The 23,903-nt window shown below is 33.9% G+C and overlaps 1 protein-coding gene across 1 annotated transcript in view; it reads right to left on the bottom strand.

Moving 5' to 3' along the window:
* BRIP1 (BRCA1 interacting protein C-terminal helicase 1) overlaps positions 1-23,903 on the bottom strand; it is a 182,016-nt gene that overhangs the window by 111,510 nt on the left and 46,603 nt on the right. The window contains exons 6-9 of the mRNA XM_008070847.2: positions 18,102-18,392; positions 12,614-12,835; positions 10,068-10,267; positions 7,367-7,499 (exon numbers count right to left, since the gene is read on the bottom strand). Of these exons, the coding sequence (XP_008069038.1) occupies positions 7,367-7,499; positions 10,068-10,267; positions 12,614-12,835; positions 18,102-18,392 (846 nt within the window). The remainder of the gene's footprint in view (positions 1-7,366; positions 7,500-10,067; positions 10,268-12,613; positions 12,836-18,101; positions 18,393-23,903) is intronic.

The following is a 23,903-nucleotide window of genomic DNA, read 5'->3' as shown; positions in this document are numbered from 1 at the left end:
AAATAATTTTTTTATTTATTGTAGAGATGAGGTCTCACCAAGTTGCCCAGGCGGGTCTCGAACCCGAGGGCTCAGGCAATTCACTCACCTCAGTCTCCCAAGGCACGGGATTACAGGCTGAGCCACCGAGCCCGGCAACATGATTATTTATATGGAAATTTTAAGATGATCTGTGGACAAACCAATATAATAGTTCAGTAAGGTAGTTAGCTATAAGATAAATAAAAATCAACTACCATTTTTATATTCCAATAACAATTAGAAAATACTGTTTTAAAATTACCATTTGTAAAAGCAACAGAAACTTTATGCTACCTATTTTCAATGTAATTCCAATAAAAACTCAACAAAAATTTTAATGGAGATTTATAAGCTAAATCTAAAATTCCAATGGCAGAATAAAACAAAGACTAGATGATAAAATTCTGAAAAGAAAAAAACAAAGAAGACATGCCTTACACATCCATAGATAAGCATTTTTCTAAAGCTAAAGTAATTGACAAACATGACAGCTTAAATAAACAGAAACAGATTTGGAAATAAATTCACACATATATGAAAATTAGATAGGTGACATTATAAATCAGGGAAAATAATGAACTATTTAGGAAATAGTGCTGAGATCATTCTCTCTTTATACAGGAAAAAAATAGATTCCTGAGCTCACAACAAAAACAAAATGAATCTCAGGTTTTATAAAAGGATGTCTCATGCTTTATAAAAAAAAATATTTGTTAAATCTGAATGCATGTAAAATTTTTAAAAATTAGAAAAAATACACCATAAGTAGTCAAACCATAGTCACAAGATTTGTACATGCAATACAACAACAGAGGATTGGCATTTAGAATATATAAAGAAAATAATCTGAGATAACTACAAAGAAATATTTGCAAGGATGTTCTTATCAGAATTGTTTATTATATGTGGAAGTTGACAACAACCTATATTTCAATTGATCAGATTAATCAAATAATTTAGAGTATTGACACTCAGAAAAATGTTACACTGCAACTAAAAATCACGTGAATCTTCATTAAAAGAAAGTATTCATAATACAATGTGAAATGAAAAGAGGCTACAAAGAAACATGTATCAGAAATGTTTACAATTAGCAAATATAAAACACAGAAGGTATGAGCAGACATAAATAAAAATGTTCACAATGATCACTTAATTTATGAGTCAGTATTCTTTGTGCTCTTCTGTATTTTCCAAATTTTTTCCTTTGAAATACATTTAATTTGTACATTTTTACTGATGTTTAATATATACAGCAGAATGCACCAATCTTAAGTGTGTGGCTCACTACACACACACACACACACACACACACACACACACACACACACACACACTCATGTAACTACCACCCAATCAGGATACAAAACATTCCTAGAATTCCAGATGTTCCCATGTATCCCTTCTGAGCCCAAACTCTCCCAATTCCTACAGTTATAACCAGTACTTCAACTTCTATCACCATAATATGGTTTGTCTGTGCTTGAACTTCATAAAAACAGAATTGTACAGTCTGTACTCTTTTGTGTCTAGTTTATTTCACTCAACATAGTATCAATAAGATTCATCTAGGCCAGGCATGGTGGCTCATGCCTATAATCCCGGCACTTTGGAAGGCTGAGGTAGGTTTGCCTGAACCCAGGGGTTGCCTGGGCCTGGACAACTTGCCTAAACCTGGTCTCTACATTACAAAAAAAAAAAAAAAAGTCAGGTGAGCTGGCATGCAACTGTAGTTCCAGCTATTTGGAATGCTGAGGTGGAAGGGTTGGTCGCCCAGCAGGTCGAGGTTGTAGTAGCTGAGAGCATACCACTGTGCTCCAGCCTGGGCGTCAGAGTGAGAACCTGACTCAAAAAAAAAAATCATCTATATGGTTACGGTGGAAGTGTTCATTTTTTATTGCTGTGTAGTATTTCATTATCTAAACATGCCATAATTTATCCAGTTTATTGTGTATAAATAACTTTACAAACATTTTATGCAAAAAATATTATGAAAAGATGTCACAATATGGAAAAATTATTATGAGAGAGACCACACTGCATTTTACAAATGCAGGGCAAAAGTCATGCTTTTAGTTCACTTAGTGTTGATGATGCTAGGAATTGCTTTTATTTTTCATTCTTTTGGTTCAAAACCACTTTGAGAAGTGATGTCAGCAAGACAGCAGAATAAGTTTTCTACTGTCATCTCCCAACAATACACTGATTTTGACAACCACTCACAGATAACAGAATCTTTGTGAGAGTCTGGGAGTCCAGGAAAGAAGTTCCAGGACACTGTTAGAGCCAAAACATTCAAGAATAGATGCACTAAAGATGCATAAGAGTAGTAAAAAGAGTAGTTTCATATTACCTACATCACTTCTTTCAGGAGGAAGTACAGCTCAGTGCCAAGAGAGACTCCCTTGGCCCAGTTTCTCCCATGGGAGAAAGTGAGAGCAGAGGAAATGATGAATAAAGAAAATGTGGTGCATATATAAAAAATGGGATTATTATTCAGCCTTAACAAAGAAGAAAATCTTGCCATCTGTGACAACACACATAAAACTATAAGATTATGCTAGGTGAAAAAAGTCTGATAGAAAGATAAATATTGTCTGGGTGCCATAGCTCATGCCATAACCTCAGCAATTTGGGAGGTTGAGGCAGGAGGTTGTTTGAGCCCAGGAGTTTGAGATCACCTTAGGCAACATAGTAGGCAATCATCTCTTAAAAAAAATAAAAAAGAAAATTAAATTAAAATAAATAAAATAAAATAAAATAAAAGCAAGCTGGGCTCTGTGGCTCAGTACTTTGGGAGGCCGAGGCAAGTGGATTGCCTGAGCCCATGAGTTCGAGACCAGCCCAGGCAACTTGGCGAGACCTCGTCTCTACAATAAATTTAAAAAATTAAGCTAGGCTCAGTGGCTCAGCCCATAATCCCAACGCTTTGGGAGGCTGAGGTGAGTGAATTGCCTGAGCCCCGGGTTCGAGACCCACCTGGACAACTTGGTGGGACCTCATCTCTACAATAAATCAAAAACTAGCCGGGCGTGGTAGTGTACGCCTGTAGTCCCAGCTACTTGGAAGGCTGAGGTGGAAGGATCGCCAGAGCCCAGCAGTTCGAGGCTTCAGTGGCAGGGAGCGGCCACTGCACTCCAGTCTGGGTGACAGAGTGAGACTCCAACTAAAGAAAAAAAAAAAAAAATTAGCTGGGCATAGTGGTGCGCACCTGTAGTTCCAGCTACTTTGAAGGCTGAGGTGGAAGGATTGCTAGATCCCAGCAGGTCAATGCTAGGGTGGCCATGAGTGTGCTACCGCACTCCAGCCTGGGCAACAGAGTGAGACTCCAACTCAGAAAATTAAGAAAATAAGCCGAGCATGGTGGTAAGCGCCTGTAGCATCTGCTCCTTGGGAGCCTGAGGTGGAAGGATCACCTGAGCCGGGCAAGTCAAGGCTGCGGTGAGCCCACCACACTCTAGCCTGGGCAACAGAGATCCCAACGAGATGAAGGAAGAGAGCCGGGCATGGTGACTCAAGTCTGTAATCTCAGCACTTTGGGAGGCTGAGGCAAAGGATTTCCTGAACCCAGGGGTCTCAGGCTAACCTGGACAGCTTGGTGATACCTCGAATCTACAATAAATAAAAAAATGAGCCGTTCATGCTGGCGCACGCCTGTAATTCCAGCTACTTGGAAGGCTGAGGCAGAAGGATCGCCTGAGTCCAGCAGGTCGAGGCTGAAGTGGCTGTGAGGGTGCCACTGCACTCTAGCCTGGGCAACAGAGTGAGAAGAAAAGAGGAAAGGAGGGAGGGAGAAAGGAAGGAAGACAAATAGTACATACTATCACTTATATGTGTAATCTAAAAAAGTTGTACTTGTAGAAACAGAGTAGAATAGTGGCTATCGGGGGGTGGGGACTGGGGAGTTGGGGAGATGTTGGCAGAAGGGTATTTAAAACTTTTAGTTATAAGATAGATAAGTTCTGGAGATCTAATGTAAAACATGATGACTGTAATTCATAATAATCTATTGTATACTTGAAATCTGCTAAGAGAGTAGATCTTAAGTGCTCTCACCACACATGAACAAACAAAAACAAAGGGTAACTACATGAGGTGATGGATATGTTAATTACCTTGATTGTGGTAATCATGCATATATCAAATCATCACATTGTATACCTTAAACAAATATTTTTATTTGTCATTCATACCTCAATAATGCTGGGGAAAAAAACCTCTGGATCCATTACCCAACTTCAAGATTTACTGCAAAGTCAAGACGATGTATGGGTAAAGGGAGAGACAATTGGATCAATACTCCCACACAAATACAGTAAGCTGATCTTTGACAGAGGAAAAAAGACAATCCAATGAAGAAAAGACAGTCTTTTTATTAAATGGTGCTGGAATAACTGCACATATACATAGGGAAAAAATGACTTTAGACACAGACCTTATACCTATCACAAAAATTAACTCAAAATGAAGTATAGATCTAAATGTAAAATTCAAAACTATAAAACTTCTAGAAGATAGGAGAAAATCTAGCTGACTGTAGGTTGGTGATGAGTTTTTAGATACAACACCTGAAGCATGATTCATGAAAGGAAAAGAAGTTGGTAAGCTGAACTTCACTGAAGCTAAAAACTTCTGCTCTGCAAAAGATACTGTAAACAGAATGAAAAGACAACTCAGCTGAACTTCACTGAAGCTAAAAACTTCTGCTCTGCAAAAGATACTGTAAACAGAATGAAAAGACAACTCACAGAGAATGTGTTTGCAAACACCTTTCTGATGAAGGACTTGTATTCAAGACAAGCAATGAACTTTAAAACTCAACAATTAAAAATAAATAATACCATCATGTATATGTACCACGGTGGTATTATTTACACGATGGTATTATTTGTTTTTAATTGTTGAGTTTTAAAGTTCATTGCAAAATCATGAATTTCACAGCAACCTGGATGGAACTAGAGTCTATAATACTGAGTGACCTCTCACAGAAACAAAGATCCGAGTATCACATGTTCTCACTCATATAATGGACCTTGAACATCCAATGTAATACTATAAGAAAATGACTGACGGTACTGGGAAACTATGGCGGGGGGGAGATGGGATTAACAGTAGCAAATATCTGTCTGGGGATGGGGAAACACCTCTTATCAACAGGATGCCTGAATGGAACGTAATTGTATACCTAACCCTTAACTGCACCCCATGACATCATAATAAAAAATATTTTTAAAAAAACAAAAAACAAATAATACAATTGAAAAGTGGGAAAAAGATCCAAACAGACACCTCGTCAAAAAAGATATACAGATGACAAACAAGCATATGAAAAGACATTAATATCATGTCCTTAGGGAACTGTAAATTAAAACAACAGTTTTAATGGCTAAAATTCAAAACACTGACAATATCAAATGCTGACAAAGATGTACAATAACAGAAACTCTTGTTCATTGCTGGTGGGAATGCAAAAATGGTACAACCACTTTTTTTTTTTAAAACAGGATCTTGCTATGCTGCCCACGTTGGAGTTCTGTGGTTATTCATGCACTGAACTCCTTGAGCCTTGAACTCTTGGGTTCAAGAAGTCTTCCTGCCTCAGCCTCCCAAGTAGCCGGGACTACCAGTGCATGCAACCACACCAGCCACTTCTGAAGACAGTTGAGCAGTTTCTTGGAATGCTAAACATAGTCTTACCACATAATTCAACAATTGTGCTCCTAGTATTTACCCACATGAGTAGAAAGCATGTCCACACAAAAACATGAATACAAATGTCTATAGCGGCTTTATTTATAATTGCCAAAAACTGGAAAGAACCTACATAACTTTCAGTAGATGAATACATAAACAAATTTTGGTAGAACCAGACAATGGAATACTATTCAATGATAAAAAGAAATGAGCTATTAAGCCACAAAAAGACATGGAGGAACTTTAAAAGCACACTGCTAAGTAAAGGAAGTCCATCTGAAAAGACTGCATACTATATGAGTCCAACTCTATGGCATTCTAGAAAAGGTAAAACTATGGAGTCAGTGAAAAGACCAGCGATTGCTAGGGACTTGGGGGGCAATGGCATGGGATGTGGTGGAGGCATGAATAGGTACAACATAGAAGATTTTTAGGAAGTCAATGTATTCTGTATGATCCTGCAATAGTGAATTACCAGCCAAAACCTGGTTGAATTACACAAGGAGTGAACCTTAAGGTAAACTATGAACTTTAATTGACAATAATGCATCAATATTTTTTCATCAATTATAACAAATACACTCTATTATTAAAACATATGAATAATAGGGGATTGGCGAATGACACTCTTACCAAATAATTTTTTTTTTTTTAATTTTAAGAAAAAGAAAAAATAATAGGGGAAACTGTAGGGGTATGTGTGGTTTGTGATTTATGTGTGTGGCTGGTGTGGGAATATGTGAGAATTCTGTACTGCCTACTCAATTATTCTCTAAACCTAAAATAATCACTCTAAAAAATACAGTCTGTTGATTTAAGTGAATAGGAACAAATAAAACACATTCTAATCTTAAAAAAAAACTACTCTCGAGAATATGAAAGTTATGTAGCCTCTACCTAGAAAAGTGTACAAAAGTATATACTCATAAAATTTTGCATACAACTTCATAAGGTTCATAGACTTCCAAAGTCCATAATCTTCTCATGAACCCAAGGTTTACAATTTCTAAATTAAGGTGCGCAAAATATAATTTTTTTCTCATTATTTTCTAAAATTTAAAGTTTTTGTAACCTAAAAATAGTGATTTTTTTTAGCTTTGAACGAAGAAATTAATCCCTTTAAATATTTATTTCCTTCAAACTAATGCTATATTTTTACCTATAATTTACCTATGCCATTATTTAAATATCATTAATTTTAGATAATAAATTAAAAAAATTAAATTGCTGATCGGGCTCGGTGGCTCAGCTTGTAATCTCAGCACTTTGGGAGGCCGAGGCGAGTGCACTGCCTGAGCCCACAGGTTCGAGACCTGCCCGGGCAACTTGGCAAGATCTCACCTCTACAATAAATCAAAAACTAGCCGGGCGTGGTAGTGTGCACCTGTAGTTCCGGCTGCTTGGAAGGCTGAGATGGAAGGATTGCCAGAGCCCAGCAGGTCAAGGCTGCAGTGGCCAGGAGCATGCCACTGAACTCCAGTCTGGGCGACAGAGTGAGACTCCAACTCAAAAAAAAAAAAAAGAAAGAAAGAAAGAAATTGCTATTTTTAAAAGTCTGGGTTATTCACTGGATTTATTCTGAATTTATTCACTATTAAATAACTTCTAATTCACTAAATAAATTGCGCAGGTGGGAAAAAAAGAATCTTACCTGCAAAATGGGAAAAGTAGCAGTAGTGATGCCCATTTTGTGTAAATTTAAGAGCATTTCATTTCCACTCCATATTTTACAGGATGATTCATAATCCCTTTCTACAAGATGTTCCGAGTTTGCTTCTAACCAACTGGAATAAAATAAAACAATTCTGTCAACCAGTATCAGCCTTATGTGCACTATTTCAAAAGAACAAAAGAATTGCCATTCTTGTCATGCATTGACCTGTATTCCTTAAAGCTCTTGGGACATTTATGTGGTGTCATTAAGGCACCTTTTAAAAAGCATGCATGTTATATATTGCAAAGAAATATTTATCTAGCTAAAAAGTAAGCTCTTATTCAGAAGAGAGAAACATGTATATGATCTCCCAACTGTGTTTTGTGGATTCACACTGCTTTAGTGGACTAATATCTTTCCAACTAAAAGCCAGGTCTTAGGTGTTTTATCAAATGCTTATAAGAGGAAATACAAAACAACCTAATAAAGAAATTTAAGTGTTACATATTAACACAAGAGAATTACTAAAAAATATATACATTCATTGACATACACACACTCATATATTCAAGTGTTTGAATGCCTAGTTTATTCAGACATTGTTCTGAGTAGTGAAAATAGCAGTAGTAAATAAGTAAGGTCCTTATTCTCATGGAATTATATTCTACTAATGGGAGACAGAAATAAACATAGAAGTAAGTACATAAATAAGAAAATATCAGGTAGTGATACATGATATAGTGAAAATAAATTAGGTTAATATAACCTAGTTGCTACTTTAATGTGAATGTCAAGAATGCTCTCTTGAGGTGACATTTATTCTAACAACTGAATATAAAAAGAAACCAGTCATGGAGGATCAGAAAGTATTCCAAGCAGATGGAATAGCTAGTGCAAAGATTCTGAGGCAGTTAACAAATTTTGCTTGTTTGAGGATCTGAAAGAAAGTCAGCATGGTTTACAAACCACGTTGAAATGAATAATGGTATGAACAATGTTAAAGTGATAAGCAGAAATCAGATAAGAAATTTGGATTCTATTCAAAGTGCAAAGGGAAAGTTTCAAATAATTTTAAATAAAAGAGAGACAAACTATTTTAAGTGTTTAAAAGATAATTCCAGTTTCTATGCCAGAATGGATTAGAGGAGAAAGAGTGAAAGTAGATGCTTGGTAGGATGCTGTTACAATATTTTAGTCGAAAGATGATTCTTGGATGACAGATATGGAAAGTGAAAGAAATTGATGAATTTGGGATATATTGTGCAAGTAGCATCTCCAAGACTTAATGACTAACAGGATGAGGTAAGGCAGTAATCAAGAACATTTAGGTTTTTTCATTTGAGGAGCTGGTAGGTACTGTTTGCTTAGATGTGGAAGACTAGGGGGAAACAGTACACAGGAAGAAATCATGTTTTAAGAGATGGTACTGTTTAATGTCTTATACACATCCTTTGGAGCTGATGAATTATCCTGCGAGATTAGGAATAAGATTCACAGCTATTAATTTTTAAAGAGAACCAGCATTGTAGTGCATGCCTATAATCCCAGCTACTCACAAGGCTGAGGCAGGAGGATCACTTGGGCAATATGGTGAGATACCATCTCAAAAAAAAAAATCAATTATGTTAATCATATTTTCTTTTTTCCTCCCTCTTTAAGCAGGTTTTTATTGCATGACATTTTTTTCCTTCAATATTACATGGAAAACAGGTTTTTCACTTTGGTCCATAAACACCTGTCTCCTCACTATTATGGCTACATGTTATTCTAATGACTGTATTTTGCATAATTAGCTTGTACACTCTGAATAGATATCTAGAACATTTCACGTTGTGTTTGCTTCTCAGTCTTGCTGTTTTTTGCTGTTTTAGAAAATTGTGTGATAATAACTCTTGCATGTATCATTATATTCTTTTGACCCAGACAAAGGTTGGACTAGCTTTTTTTTTTTTTAAGTCAGAAGGTTTCACCCAGGCTGGAATGCAGTGGCACAATCATGGTTCATCACAGCTCCTGTGCTCAGGTGATTCTTCCATCTCAGCCTCCCAAGTAGCTAGGACTACAGGTGTGCACCACCATGCTCAGCTAATTTTTTTATTTCTTATTTGTAGTAGAGATGAGATCTTGCTATGTTGCCTAGCCTGGTCTCAAACTCTTGGACTCAAGCAATCCTTCCACCTTGGCCTCCTAAAGTGCTGGGATTACAGGCATGAGCCACTATGGCTTTTTTTTTTGTTTCTTTGTTTTTTAAGTTTAATTGGCAAGGAATAATGCATTTCCCAAGTAGCCTGTTTAATCAAAGATTACGGCCAGGCTCGGTGGCTCAGCCTGTAATCCCAGCACTTTGGGAGGCCTAGGTGAGTGGATTGCCTGAGCCCACAGGTTCAAGACAGCCCCAGCAACTTGGTAAGACCTCATCTCTACAATAAATAAATAAATAAACAAACAAACAAACAAGCTGGGTGTGGTCGCGCACACCTGTAGTTCTGGCTACTTGGAAGTCTGAGGCAGAAGGATTGCCAGAGCCCATCAGGTTGATGATGAGGTAGCCATGAGCGTGCCATTGCACTCCAGCCTGGGAGACGAGTGAGACTCCAACTCAAAAAAAAAGTTTACTAACTTTAAAACACTGTAGCATAATCAAACACATTTTTAATATAAAGGCAGCACAAACATACTGATAGACAAATATTCTTACTTAATGAGGCTATAGCACATAGCTTGTAGAGGTTCATGGTCTTTCTTCCTTATATTATTGTTGACCAAACTATCTAATTCATCTCGAGCATACCGAAGCTGAACTTCTGTTACACTGTAACTTGCTGATTCTCGAGCACACTCCTCGATGTTATGGGCTTCATCTAAAATGACAACCTGTTCTTTCAGATTTAAATCCATCTATAAGATAAAAGAATTTTCCTGTAAAACATTCAGCAAAATGAATTTAACTGCAGTAGGCAAGATATTTCATTTAAAAATTCACACTAAAGGCCAATATTACAAGTGCAATTATATAAGCAATTGATTATAGACCTTAAATAAAACTTCTGAAGTGCTAAGGTCAACCAAATATCAGCTCTATATTAATGAATTTGTAATAACTAAAAAAGGTGAGCCTGGATCAAGGTACTGCTGGCTACGTAGAAAGGCATAAAATCCCACTATGAAGGAGTTTCCAATATAATTTTAAAAACAAAGTATAAAACCATTAAAAATGAAATAACATGGGATTCAAATGACTCTTAAAATACTAACAATGTAGTATATAACTTTCATTTTCACCTCTCCTGTAACTCCTCACTTTAAGAATTGCTCTTTCCCAATTTCCATGTAATACTAGCAGAACTATTAATCCGTTAATCAAAAAACATCACCACTTTCACAACAGGAAGCACCATTCATAATCCAGGTTTGTCAAAGTGTTCTAACCCTCTGTAGTGATAGATTCAGGCTCAGAAACAGATTATGGCCATATCAGAATAATTTGGTGGACTAATATGAGACCATGCTCTTTTCACCAAGTTAGCTAGCTGTTTATAGTTATCTTTGCTCTCACCAGGAGAGAGCATGCCTGAGACTAAAGCCATCACAATGAAGAGAGTCAAGTATTTTTTCTTAAGCTTTTTTAAAACTGGGTTTGTATTACCTGCAATTGTGTATTACCTGACTAATACAATAAGGAAATGTCACAAAGCAATCGTCAAGGAATGATTTTGAGGAAGTAAGAACACATGAAGGGCCGAAAAATGACTAAGAAAGAGTCATGGAAGAGTAGGAGATATACCAGGGTTTAAAAGATGAGTAGGATTTGAATTAGACAGACAGAGAGCGCAGAGCATTTCAACAGAAGTGTCAGCAAAAGCAGAGATACAAGAAAGAACAGGCATCCTTAAGAAACTTTGAGGTAATTTTGAGGGGTTCAAGTGGGGCAGATACAGGGAAGATTAATGAGCATATTGAGTGTAAGCTTAAGAAATATGGACTTTATCTCATAAGCAAATGGGAGCAATAGGAGATTTTTAAGCAGAGAAAGGATATAACAAAAGCAGTATTAGAAAGACTGACCTGGCATTAATATATACATTGGTTCAGAGGGAAGAGATTTAGTTAAGAGAAAATCAAATAAGAGGTATGATAGAAAGAGTAGTAAACATAATGCCTATTAATTTTGAACTTAAAGAAATGGAATGCTAAGATGAATTGTGTAAACAGACCCAAAGAGAGGAATAACAACGAGCTTTAACAGGTTACTAACTTTTTGTCTTATCCTTCAACTGCATATCTCCAAGAATTAGGCAAATAAACACAAATGTTATAACTGAAGTTCACCTCTCAAAAGTTCAAAAGCATAATTTGCATAGTATGCATATTCTCCCATCATGAATTCTTTAAAAACATAATTTTTTCAGACAAATGTTTTTAAGTAATTCTTTCTGACTATTCATAAATGGAAAGAGTAATAGCCAAAAATGGGTCCCAAGTGAGAACAATTTTGCTCCCCAGGGGGTAATATTTGGCAATGTCTGGAGACTTTTTTTTGAGTCCAAGTCTCAGGCTGGAGTACAGTGGCACACTCACAGCCACTGCAGCCTCAGTGCTGGGCTCAGGCAATCCTTCTATATCAGCCTTTCAAGTAGCTGAAACCACAGGCATGGCCACCATGCCTGGCTAATTTTTTGATTTACTGTAGAGACGAGGTCTTGCCAAGTTGTCTAGGCTAGTCTCAAACCCATGGGCTCATTCAATCCTCTTGCTTCCACCTTCCAAAGTGCTGTAATTACACATGTGGTGAGCCACCACATCTGGCTTTTTTTTTCTATTAATGTAGGCACAAGATTATGGAGACATTTGATGTTCACAGCTGTGAGTGTGCTACTGACATCCAGTATATAAAGCCAGGGATGTTACTAAACACCCTACAATGCACAAGACAGCCTACCACAACAAAGACTTTTCCAACCCAAAATGTCATTACTACCAAGGATGAGAAACTCTGCTATAGTCCCATTCAGTCACTAGTTCCTTAAAATTGCTTATTTTGGAAATTAAAATGACTAACTAGGCCTAAAATTTAGTTTTTAATAGACCTTAGGATATATTTTCAGTACTCAAATATGTATACACAAATGTATTTACATAAATTAACTATAAAACAAAAAATAAACACAATGAAACATCTAAAAGCTTTTCCATTTATATACCAGTAAGTAGGAAAAAAGTTCTAACTTTTACATATATACTCACACTTTCCCTTATTTGTGCATCTAGAAGGTAGTTGTAGGGACAAAATATTATGTCAGCATGTTCTATTAGTTCTCGAGCTGTGTAATATGGACAAGCCTTTAGTTTCTTCCCCAAGCTGACAAGTTCTTCTATATCCCAGGCTTGGTACATCCCTTGCAGATTCTGTAATGTGTGTTGATCACTAATTTTATGAACACCATGATAAAAATAGCAGGATTTTCCCTAAAAACAAATATGCATAACTGAAATGTGAAATAATATTGGAATAAAAGGTATAAAACAAATTTATCTCAGAATTTTAGGAGAATCATTAAAGGCACAAGGTTAAGATTTTATAGAGGAAGCATAACACCACATACACAGTTACAACCAGGAAATAATATTGACAGACTCAGATGGAACTCCAGATCAGGAGCTCCAAATACTCTAAATTAACTTAGAAAATACTTAAAAATATGTTTGCTATAACATTGTTCTGATTAAAATGATATTAGGCATAAAACATTTCGGGAAGGTTACACAGAACAATGGTTTCATTGGTTGCTTTCAAAGATGAGAACAAAGTGATTTAGGCACAGGAGTGGAAGAGATTTTCCTCTGTAGACCCTTTTGTAGCTTTTCCATTTTAAGCCATGTAACTGTATTGTTTATTCAAATACAAATAAGAAGGAAAGAATGTTAGGCAGGCAGGTTAAAATGCCCTACGGGAAAAAAATATAGTGTTCACCACAAAAAAATTCAGAAAACACAAGAGTACCCCCAAAACCTCTAGATTATCTATAATTCCACCACACAAAGAATGTATTCGTAACATTTTGACATATTTCATTTCATATTTCTTCTATACATATACATAAGGATTCTCTCCCTACAGTGTGACCCAATATTCAAATAACAAGAGCAAAGCAAGTTTTCCCTGGGCACTGAGGATTATTAACAATCGAGTCACAACAAATACACATTTTTATAAAACAATATTTTGTTTTCCTCTGCCTATTTTATTAAAAATCATATCAAGAAAATCTTCTCACATTACTAAGCATTTTTTCATTGTAGCTCATATATAAACATTGAATTAAAGTACCACAGTTGATGAACCATTTTCTTGATTACTAGGCATTTAGACTGTTACCAATTTATGTTTTATAAATAATGCTGCAATGAGCATTCTTATGCCAATTTCTAAATATTTTCTTAGTATACATTTTTAGAAATGGCATTATGAGATCAGAAACTATGAAGTACGTTCTAGTTTATTAAGAGCAATTAACAAATTATCCTCCTGAAAGTATACGTTATTTTGTATTACCCTTTTCCCACATCCCTATAAATACTAATATTATCTTTTCATATATTTAGTCTATTTTAAAGGTGAAAAACAGAACCTTGTACTTTTTATAGTTTCTAACAAGGTTTAACATAATAAAATATTCTAACAAGGTTCAACAGTAATTTGTGTTATCTACTAATATTCTCTGTCATTCAATTATTGGAAATAAAAATTTTTTTACATTCTTTAATAAAAAAGTAGAATTTTGATAAAATCCAGTCCTGGCAAGGGTGGCTCATATACTGTCTAAAGATTAGTAGAAAGATAAATATACAATTTTAGTAAACACATAAACCTCTAGTAGTAGAAGTACATAGGCAATTTGTCAAAAAACTATCAAAATTTAAAATTTTACCATTAATGTGAGTATATGTACACTATGCTGTTTAATAATCAAAAAGTTGGAAATAAATCAAATGTCTACCTGCAAGAGACATGTTAAATAAATTAAATAAAATTAATGCAAAAACTATAGCTCTTAAAAATGAGGTAGGTTTGTCTACATGCCGATGTGTTAGGCTCTCTAAAGATATATTAAGTGAGAAAAATAGATGTTAAATAATGTGTATAGAATAATTTATTTCATGCAAATTGTTTTCTAAAGAATATATACACGTATATTACAGCAAGTATGTTCTTAAAATATTGTGACAGAATATACACAAAACTTTAATACAGAGTCAGTCTTCCTCCAAGGGTTAAGGAGATGGAAGGAGCTGGAATGGGGGAAGTTTCTTTTTTCACTTTATGGTTTTCTATAAATTTGAGTCTTCTAACTATATATATATATAGTTATATATATATATATATATACACTATTTTTCTTTTTCAGTGACATTTGGGACTAAATAGTAGAATAATGGGTGACTTTTATTTTCATTAATTTTATATATCTATAAAAAATAAATGATTTTAAAATAAAAACATTTCTCTTTCTCAGTTTGCTTTCCTTAATAAGAAAAACAATTATATATAAAATATAGAAATTATGTGTCTGTATTTTTATCTGTGAACTATCCAAAAGGAGAATCTGTATGTATACATACATCAGTACACACAAATAGAGTAAACCATAAAAGATTCATAACTTACAAAAGAATGTCAGCAAATCAAAGGACAAGACATAAACTGAGGAACAGTTCATGTCTAAAGTTTTATATTCAGCATGTTAAAGAAAGTTACCTGTTGGTCCTCCAAAGTATCAAAAATAAAAAGTAGGAGGCAAAGGGTTCAACTAACTACATTTATTTAGTTCATTTTCTATATTATTTTCACTTAATTTGTCTAACCTCTACTATTCTTTCTTATCCCTCATACTGTATCAAGTTCCCCACATCTCAATGCCATCCTTTGTTTTTGTTTCTAGTATAATCAAAATAGCAATGGACGAGGAGTTAGAAAACTTCGGTTCTGGTTCCTCCTTTCTTGCAATTACTTGTCTGATTGGGCAAACTTCAGGGTCCATTTTTCACATGTGGCTAAGCATCAAAAGAATAGTTGAACCAGAAGCCTTTTAAGATTCCTTCTGACTCAGTGAGTACACCATCTCAGTGATTTCCAGTTTTGGTTATTAAACAGTATAGTGTATATATATTCATATTAATGGTAAAATTTTAAAGTTTGATAGTTTTTGGACAAATTGCCTACATACACTCAAGTTCCTTCCAGTTCTAAGATTCTATGATTCTAGGATCTAAAGTCAGGTGAAGAGGTGTCAATGACTTTTTATATTAAGTTTGATAAAGACTGAGTTTAATAATATGACAGTCACCATTTCTTCATTCCAAGTATTTTCCACACAATTCTGAAAGTTTATCTTTGTACAAAATGATCACTAAAGTACCTTCAGAATCTATTATTGTGAACTGTTAAGTCTTATTTTAACAAAAAAAATTGATATTTCATATCCAAAATAATTTTTTAGAATTTTCATTTCTGGTTCTAGTTAAAATTTTTTCTTAATTTAAATAAAAATTAACCTTTAACAGATAAGTACATACTTTTCTAGTATAAGGGCACTTTAGTAAAAGAAACAGTGAACAAAAAAACACATGTGCCTTCAGATCAAGCCAAAAAATCAGAAAGTTTACACTTTAAGGGCACGTAGAATAACACCCCAGTGCAGGCTGATAGCAAAACCAGAAAAGCTCATCCATTTTAGCAGTGTAACACAACCCTGAGGGGAGTCTGTCAATTGAAGCGTTATCATACTTTAAACTCTTTCACTCAAACTGTCAGTTATCTATTTATCATTTCGCTTTGGTAATTCAGTCATAGTAAACATAGACACCTATGGTGACTTTGTAATTGGCCCTCATTACAATACCAAATTACTTAGAGGGCTTGGGAACAAGAAAAAGAATGTTCATGTATGCCTGTGAGGTAAGCATTGTGAGACAGAATTAGGTCAAGGCAAACCACAAGCAGAGATCTTCAATTATTTGTATCATTAATATTAAAAAATAAAACATTTGTTCACTTTAAGACAAACTAAAGGCTGATGAAAAATTCTGGACAAATTGAAGTCTATTGAATTACTTTTTATTTTTACATGATTCAAACTTATATTGAGTAAAGATCAATCAGGAAACATAACCAGCATTGTAGGATTCTAAAAAATTATGTAAAATAAAACTATTTGCCTTCAATATACAATCTTGAATTTTATATTTGCTCTTACCAAGGTACTTTACCAATGTATAAATACATAACAATTTTCCCAGTTGCAAGTGAAAAAAAAAAGATAAAAATATAATGACAATGCCAGCAAATCTTCTTATATAGGCTGCATAGCCAAAAATCAAACTTCAAGAATTTGAGGAATTCAACAGATCAGTTAATCACTATGTAAAGTCCACTTAAGCATGAAGTTTATGGAACTATACCATGAAGAGTCTTTTCTTTATTATGTTTGGGGCATTTGACATTTTAATATTTTTATCGCTCCTTGAAGAGAAGTTTTATAATATAGAGAGTGAAGGGATTTCACTATTCCTGTTAGGAAGAACTTATATAGAAATAAATATGACTGTAGAATTTCAACAATAGCTCTGATTCAATAATTCTATATTCTCTTCCTGGCTCTGAACAAGTCACTCAAGTTTTTCTATTTGAGTCCCTTACTACTTATACTTTATAAGTTTATGTTAGAATTAGTAAAATATTTTTTGAATGTCCCTAAATAAAGCTGGAAAAATTCTCATCTAATAAAAGAAAGCATTGTGGAAGAAAAGCATAATACAAAATAATGTATTCATGCATATGGTAGGAGATGATATATCAATGAAATGAAATTCTAGGAGCTGTAGCTCATAGTTTTTTGTGTAGAACCAACTCTGATGAAATACTAGACTAGTGAAAGACAAAACAGCTTTAAAAATATATTAAAATATCAGTGGTCATTTCATATACTATCAATTTATGGTTCACTATCTTAAGAAACAATTTCATACTTGCAACTTCATTTTTAGAGTAAATTAGTTATTATACTGGAATACAGACTCCCAAACTAATACTCTGCCAATAAATTATTTAAAAGTCAATCTTATAAGTCTTTAGTAAGAAAGACTTCTCTATCTCCATCTGGTCCAAAATCATCTTATTCTAATTTACTTGAAAATTGTCAAACCACCAATGACACTGTTTTAAAGCTAATAATTTAGTACAATTTTTAAAAGAAAAGTTTGCGCTGATAAGAATTATAGAATAATCACTATACTTCTCATTCAATTAAAAAAAATTTAAAAATTTGCTCAAAGAGAGAACCTAAATAAACTAGCTCCTTCTGAAGTTTTTAAATATGCAAAGCATATTAATTAGATTTAGTTAGACTAAATCATTAAAACTTTTATCTCCTCATATGACATCATTCATGTTTGACTATTTTTGATAGCAGGATTTAAAAGAAGAAAATAAGAAGACCTATGTGACAATGCAAATTGATTCCAAGGAATTAAATATCCCCAAAACCCAGTTTTAAAGTTGGCTAAAGATTTTTCTCTGATAAAATTATTTTTTCATAAAAAAATCAATACTAGCAATTAATTTGATTTTCCTAAGTTATTTGATTATCACTAGAAATATATATATGAAACATTTATTGAGTAATTTGAATATTCTCATCCTTATTTTTTCTCTAAAACAAAATACCTTACTTACATTCTTTCCATCCAACAATTCCATGCACTTTTCATTTCTGTTGAAGTTATTGACTACTTCAGGATGGACACAAGTATGATCTCTGCTGGAAAGAATAGTCATTGGGACCCCTGAGTACGCTGTCTTCCGGAGCTCTTTAGTAATCTGAGCAATCTGCTTGTGTGTGCGTGTCCCAAAATATATTTTAGGTATCTTAGATTTCCCCCCATGATCCTTCTTAAAGGTATTTGAAGACTCTTCACTGTTTCCTTGTTTAGTAGAACAACAGCACCTAGTACAATGGTCAGGGGTCTGAAATAAAGGATAGAAAAGATAACTAATATCTAAAATATCACAAAAAATATTATCAAATCTCTTGTGAAATCAGAATCTATAAATAATGAATAATAGTGGCCAAATAAAGAGAAATTTCAAGGTAATGTAGTATCTAAAACTTGCCATTTAAGAAAAAACAAAAAGAAAAATACCCACAAATTCCACTTGAAATTGATTCTCTTTCTTTTTAAAATATTATAAATGATGTTTCTATTTTTTCATCTCTTTAACATATCACTCTAACTCTCCAATTTTAAGGACATGTTAACCCTCTTTTCACAAATTATAAAAAAGATAAGACTAAGTAGAGGACAGTTTTAATTTGTGCTTAGGCTTCATGTGAGCTTGTGATATTACAGTTTTGCATTGATAGTTTTGTTCACAGCATACCTCATTCAAATATTCCTTAATATACCAGTTTTAAAAAGCATTTTAAATATAGTTTACAAAAACACAGAATTATCAAATTGAATCTAAAGTATCACTAAAAAACAGTAAAGAAGAGAAAATCTTCTCCAGAAAGAATAAGAAAATGAACGCAAAATATTAATATTTAATAATGAAGGCAGGTTGCTTGAGTGGAACAAGTATATCTGAAATTCAATTACCTGTCATGGAATGCAAAACCATCAGTAAAATTATCATCCAGGATAGCTTTTCCTGGACAATTTCACTTGTAATTCAGTTTCATAATTGAAAGTTATAGAAACATCTCCTTAAAAACCCATATGGAATATCAAGAATATAGTTTAATATTTACCTGATTTTTCTCTTCTGTTTCCAAATTCTCAGACATTTTTTAAAAAGTGTAATGCTATATATTAGAACTCACAGGTTCTTAATAATTACTCCTCAAATACTACACCAAATGAGACAGAACAAAGCCTCATTTTAGAGAAACAGTGCAAAAAGGTTAATTTATGGAAGTGGTCACTGATGAGGAAAATGGTAAGTAGCACAGTAACTTAAAAAAATGAGTACTGAAGAGTTTTAGTTTAGTAGAACAAATACTCTATTTGACTGAATTTTTTTTATTGTAGTCAGTAAGATTAGCCTTCATAAACAAATGCTAAGTCATAGCATGTTACACCACAATACTGGGGATCAAGCTGTTTTTTAGCCTCAACTCAGTGGAAAAGCAAGTTCAAATTACTCCCAGTCTCGCTCAACCTTGTCCGCCATTAAATATTACAATACATGATAGAATGGATGTAAATGTGACCCTTCTGGAGCTGTCACTCACTGGGATAAAAGGTTCACTGATGTGCCAAATAAACAGTCAGTCAAAGCAGATAAAGTTACAGCCATACTGGAATTGTTACATTCTCCTCTCAGGTTGCCAGTAACAGCAGATTTCATTACAGAGTACTGCCACATTAAATAGCCAGTTCCAAATATCCTGCCTTCTATATTGAATAATTACTTATTCACTGAAAGGATAAAAAGAAGAGTTATGAATGGGGCTCTTGTCAACAGTGAGGCAGGAAACAGCTGACATGTGGTTTATGTTACATATGTTGCAATATCCAACAATTTATGGTCACACAGAAAATGCAATGCAAATTATATCATGATATTTCTGACTGAATTCTTTTTTAGCCTTGCAATGATCACATTAATCAATTAACATACTAAATGAATTAAGGTAATTCTAGGTAGCAGAATTAATTTGTTTTTTCATACCTTCAATCTTTTCACTCAATTATACTATTTCTCTTCCTTATGATACAGCTAAATTCACAGGAATTTTAGAATGTTATAGCCCAATACATTGTTATGTACTATATAGATACATTATAGTCACGCATAAAAGTAATCCAATAAAGTGGTCTTTTCTCAAGGCTCAGAAACCTACTTTTGGATGGAATACTTTTCAATATCAATTTCACTTAAAGTTTTACCATCTACTCCTTTTAATTCCACCTTTTTTCCTAACCAAAAACTTCAAACAATATAGAAATACAAAGGAAATCAACCATTCCATCACAAATAACTTAGTGTATAACTTATAGACCTTCATATAGATATAAACATATATTTCATATAATTATTTAAATTATAGCTCATATAATTTTTTCAAATAAAAAGGTATGATATCATACAGTTTTATAATGAGATACTTTGTAATCAAACTTCTTAACTTTTAAAAAGGGAGAATTTGGCACAAATAATTTAAATGAATCCTAGTGAGCTGTACTAACAAAAGCTAGTTACAGAACTAGTTAAATAAATGTCTTTACTTAAGTTTCTCACTAGAGCGCTTTATTTAGGTACCTGAAATTTGTTTTTCACTCCATAACTCAGAATATATAAACCATAGTTAATTTTATATTAAACATATTTTTATTTGTTTTTGAAGTTTTAAAGTGATCTGAACTAATTATACCATCTATGAATTTGTGGTAGACTCCTCAAGAAGACAGTTTTCAATGAGTGGTCATGTAAGTAGAATATAGGATGGAAAGTAAGAAAGTTGATTATTTTTCCATATTATCGAAGAGGAAATGTTTCTTTAAAAGTCATGATCTATTAAAGTTTACATTTATAAGATTTGGCACAATCATATTTGAAGATAGAAAAATTGATTGTGACAATATAACAGAGGCTTCCAAAAGACATTTATTTAATAACAAAGAGAATTACTTGTATCAAAATCAGCAACTTTCAATGCTATAAGAAAACTAGAGAAATGATCCTGATGACAGCAATGACAAGAGGTCAAAATATTCCCCAATCCAAATAATAGGCTAACAATTTATGGCCTTTCTCTGAAACTCTTTGACCTCAGGGTCTTAAGACAATTAGATGAATCAAAGAAATAATTTCTATCTCCTGTTTAAGTATTTTTCCTGCTAACAAAATATAGCTTTTATCTTTCACAAGAATGTTTTCCCTATTCCTCTGGGTTTTTAAATTTAGAGAATTTGTATTAGGAAGCAGGAGAATAAAATTAAAAGTGTTAACTCTCATACAGTATATCTGAAGGTCATATGGACTCCCAAATACTTGTAAACTCTAAGTCCTGTAGGTGGCTATATTGAGTGGCAGAATCAAACTCTTTAAAAGGTAGCTTCTTTTCCACAGCTAGAGACTATTGAGAGTCCTTTTACTTCAACAAAAGACAAGAAAACCCACCCAACCCTAGTAACAACAAAAATATATCATCATTTAAAGAGAAATACAAGAGACACATGCAATATGACAGCTGTAAGTATTTCCACATACAGTAGTCAGTTGTTTCAAATATATTTCAAATCTATAATAAACAAAACTATTCTTAGGTCAGCAACCAAAGATTTGAAAAATTTTTTATTTGTGTTTAGTAAATTCTACCTCTTCCCTCTCTTGTCCTATTATATAAAGACATATTGAAATTCTTTGAAAGGATGAAGAATTAGAAGATTTTATCCTGAAAGAAAGGTCAACTGCTGAGTCCTTGCCACTATGCCTTTCCCAAAGCTGTAACTGGAAGTTCAAAAAATATACTACAATGTCAACATCTAAGATTCATAACTATCTCTAAATTTTCTCCACCCAGAATAATTACTATGCCTAAATGCTTAAAAAATAAAATAAGCACGGTACTTAAATATTTTTTAAATGAAAAATGATAATGAAATAGCTAGAAACTAATTTCATCGCCAGAGAATAAGTATTTTTGCTAATGATAAATCAGGGTAGCTTCTAACAGGAGGTTATAAATTCAGTTCTAAAAGTAGGCACAAAATAGAATATTTAATATGAAAAATAAGTATCTAAGGTAGCAAGGAAAAGAGACTGAAAAGAAGCTTATTTTAATGACTTGAAAGGAAAACTAGGTCAATGTAACAGTAGCTTGTATTTTTCTGTAACTTTCCACACGTGTTGTCTTTCCAACTACACTGCAAATTCTTTGAAGACAGAAACTATGTCTTACATTTCTTTCTATACCTCATTCATTGAGCATGTTTTACACATAACTGGAACTTACATTTTTTTTTAATTGATGAACTATGACTAAATGTTGCTAACCAACTATTGTGCCTATGCATCACTAAATCTGACAGATGTTTAAATGATATGCTAATTTGAAGTGCTATCCTTCAGTATCAAGCCAAAAGATTAACTTTTAAAAGAAAAAGCAAGTCAGGCATGGTGACTCACTTCTGTAATCCCAGCACCTTGGGAGGTAGAGATCAGAGGACTGCCTGAGCCTAGGGGCTTGAGACCAGCCTGGGCAACTTGGTAAGACCTTGACTCTACAATAAATCAAAAAGAATCAATCGGGTGTGGTGGCGCACGCCTATAGTTTCAGTTACTAGGAAGGCTGAGGTGGAAGGATGGCCTGAGTCCAGCAGATGGAGGCTGTGGTGGCTATGAGAATGCCACTGCACTCCAGCCTGGGCAACAGAGTGAGGCTCCAACTCAAAAAAGATTAAAAATAAATAAAAGAAAAAGCATAGGACAATTATTATCTTTAATCATCTTATGCTAGTATTTGTCACTTTAGTTGTGAGAGGCAAGCACGTATCCTGATGTCTTTATTATTAATAATAACTATCATTTATTAAGGCTGTCCCTGTGCTAAGTCTTTTTCATGTACTATCTCATTTCATTCATTCATTCACTCAAGAAACATTAGAATCAAGCCAAGACAATAACAAAGGTTACTTCATCTCACTAAGAGTGCTTCGTTTTTCAATTGTTCTACAAAGTATAATTCTTGAAATTTATCAATACCAGTTTCACTCATAAACTAAAGAACTGTTTAAAGTTAGTTCTAAGTCCATTTTTTTCTTAATGAAATTATAAAATACTCCTAAGTGTTAACTGTAAAATTTACTTCATAAAAATTATTTTAACATGCTAGTTGACATTTAAATCAAATATTTTCTTACAAGACCCATGTTATATCCAACAAAGGAAAAAAAAAACCAAAATCTTTTCATTAAGAAATTCTTTAGAGCAAGAATCAGCAAACTTTTTTCATAAAGGGACAGAGAGTAAATATTTTAGGTTTTGTGAATTGTATGGTCTCTGTTCCTATATCAGAAAACATTTTTTTTTTTTTTTGAGTTGGAGTCTCACTCTGTCGCCCAGACTGGAGTGCAGTGGCCGCTCCTGGCCACCGCAGCCTCGACCTGCTGGGCTCCGGTGATCCTTCCGCCTCAGCCTTCCAAGTAGCTGGAATTACAGGCGTGCGCTACCACACCCGGCTAATTTTTTTGGTTTATTGTAGAGATGAGGTCTTGCCAAGTTGCCCGGGCGGGTCTCAAACCCACGGCATTCCACTCACCTCAGCCTCCCAAAGGCACGGGATTACAGGCTGAGCCACCAAGTCCGGCTCAGAAAACATATTTTATGATTCAAATGTAGGGAAGGATTACTTAAAACAATAAACCAAAAGTACATGTGGTGGAAAGCACAGTTTTAACAACATATAAAATGTCTATTTAAAAAGACATCTTCCTTTAAAAAAAAAAAAAAAGGAGCCGGGTTCGGTGGCTC

The sequence above is a fragment of the Carlito syrichta genome, unplaced genomic scaffold (genome assembly GCF_000164805.1).
Source record: "Carlito syrichta isolate Samal-C Ts95f unplaced genomic scaffold, Tarsius_syrichta-2.0.1 Scaffold314028, whole genome shotgun sequence".
NCBI classification, from domain to species: domain Eukaryota; kingdom Metazoa; phylum Chordata; class Mammalia; order Primates; family Tarsiidae; genus Carlito; species Carlito syrichta.
This window is presented reverse-complemented; position numbering and strand designations above follow the sequence as displayed.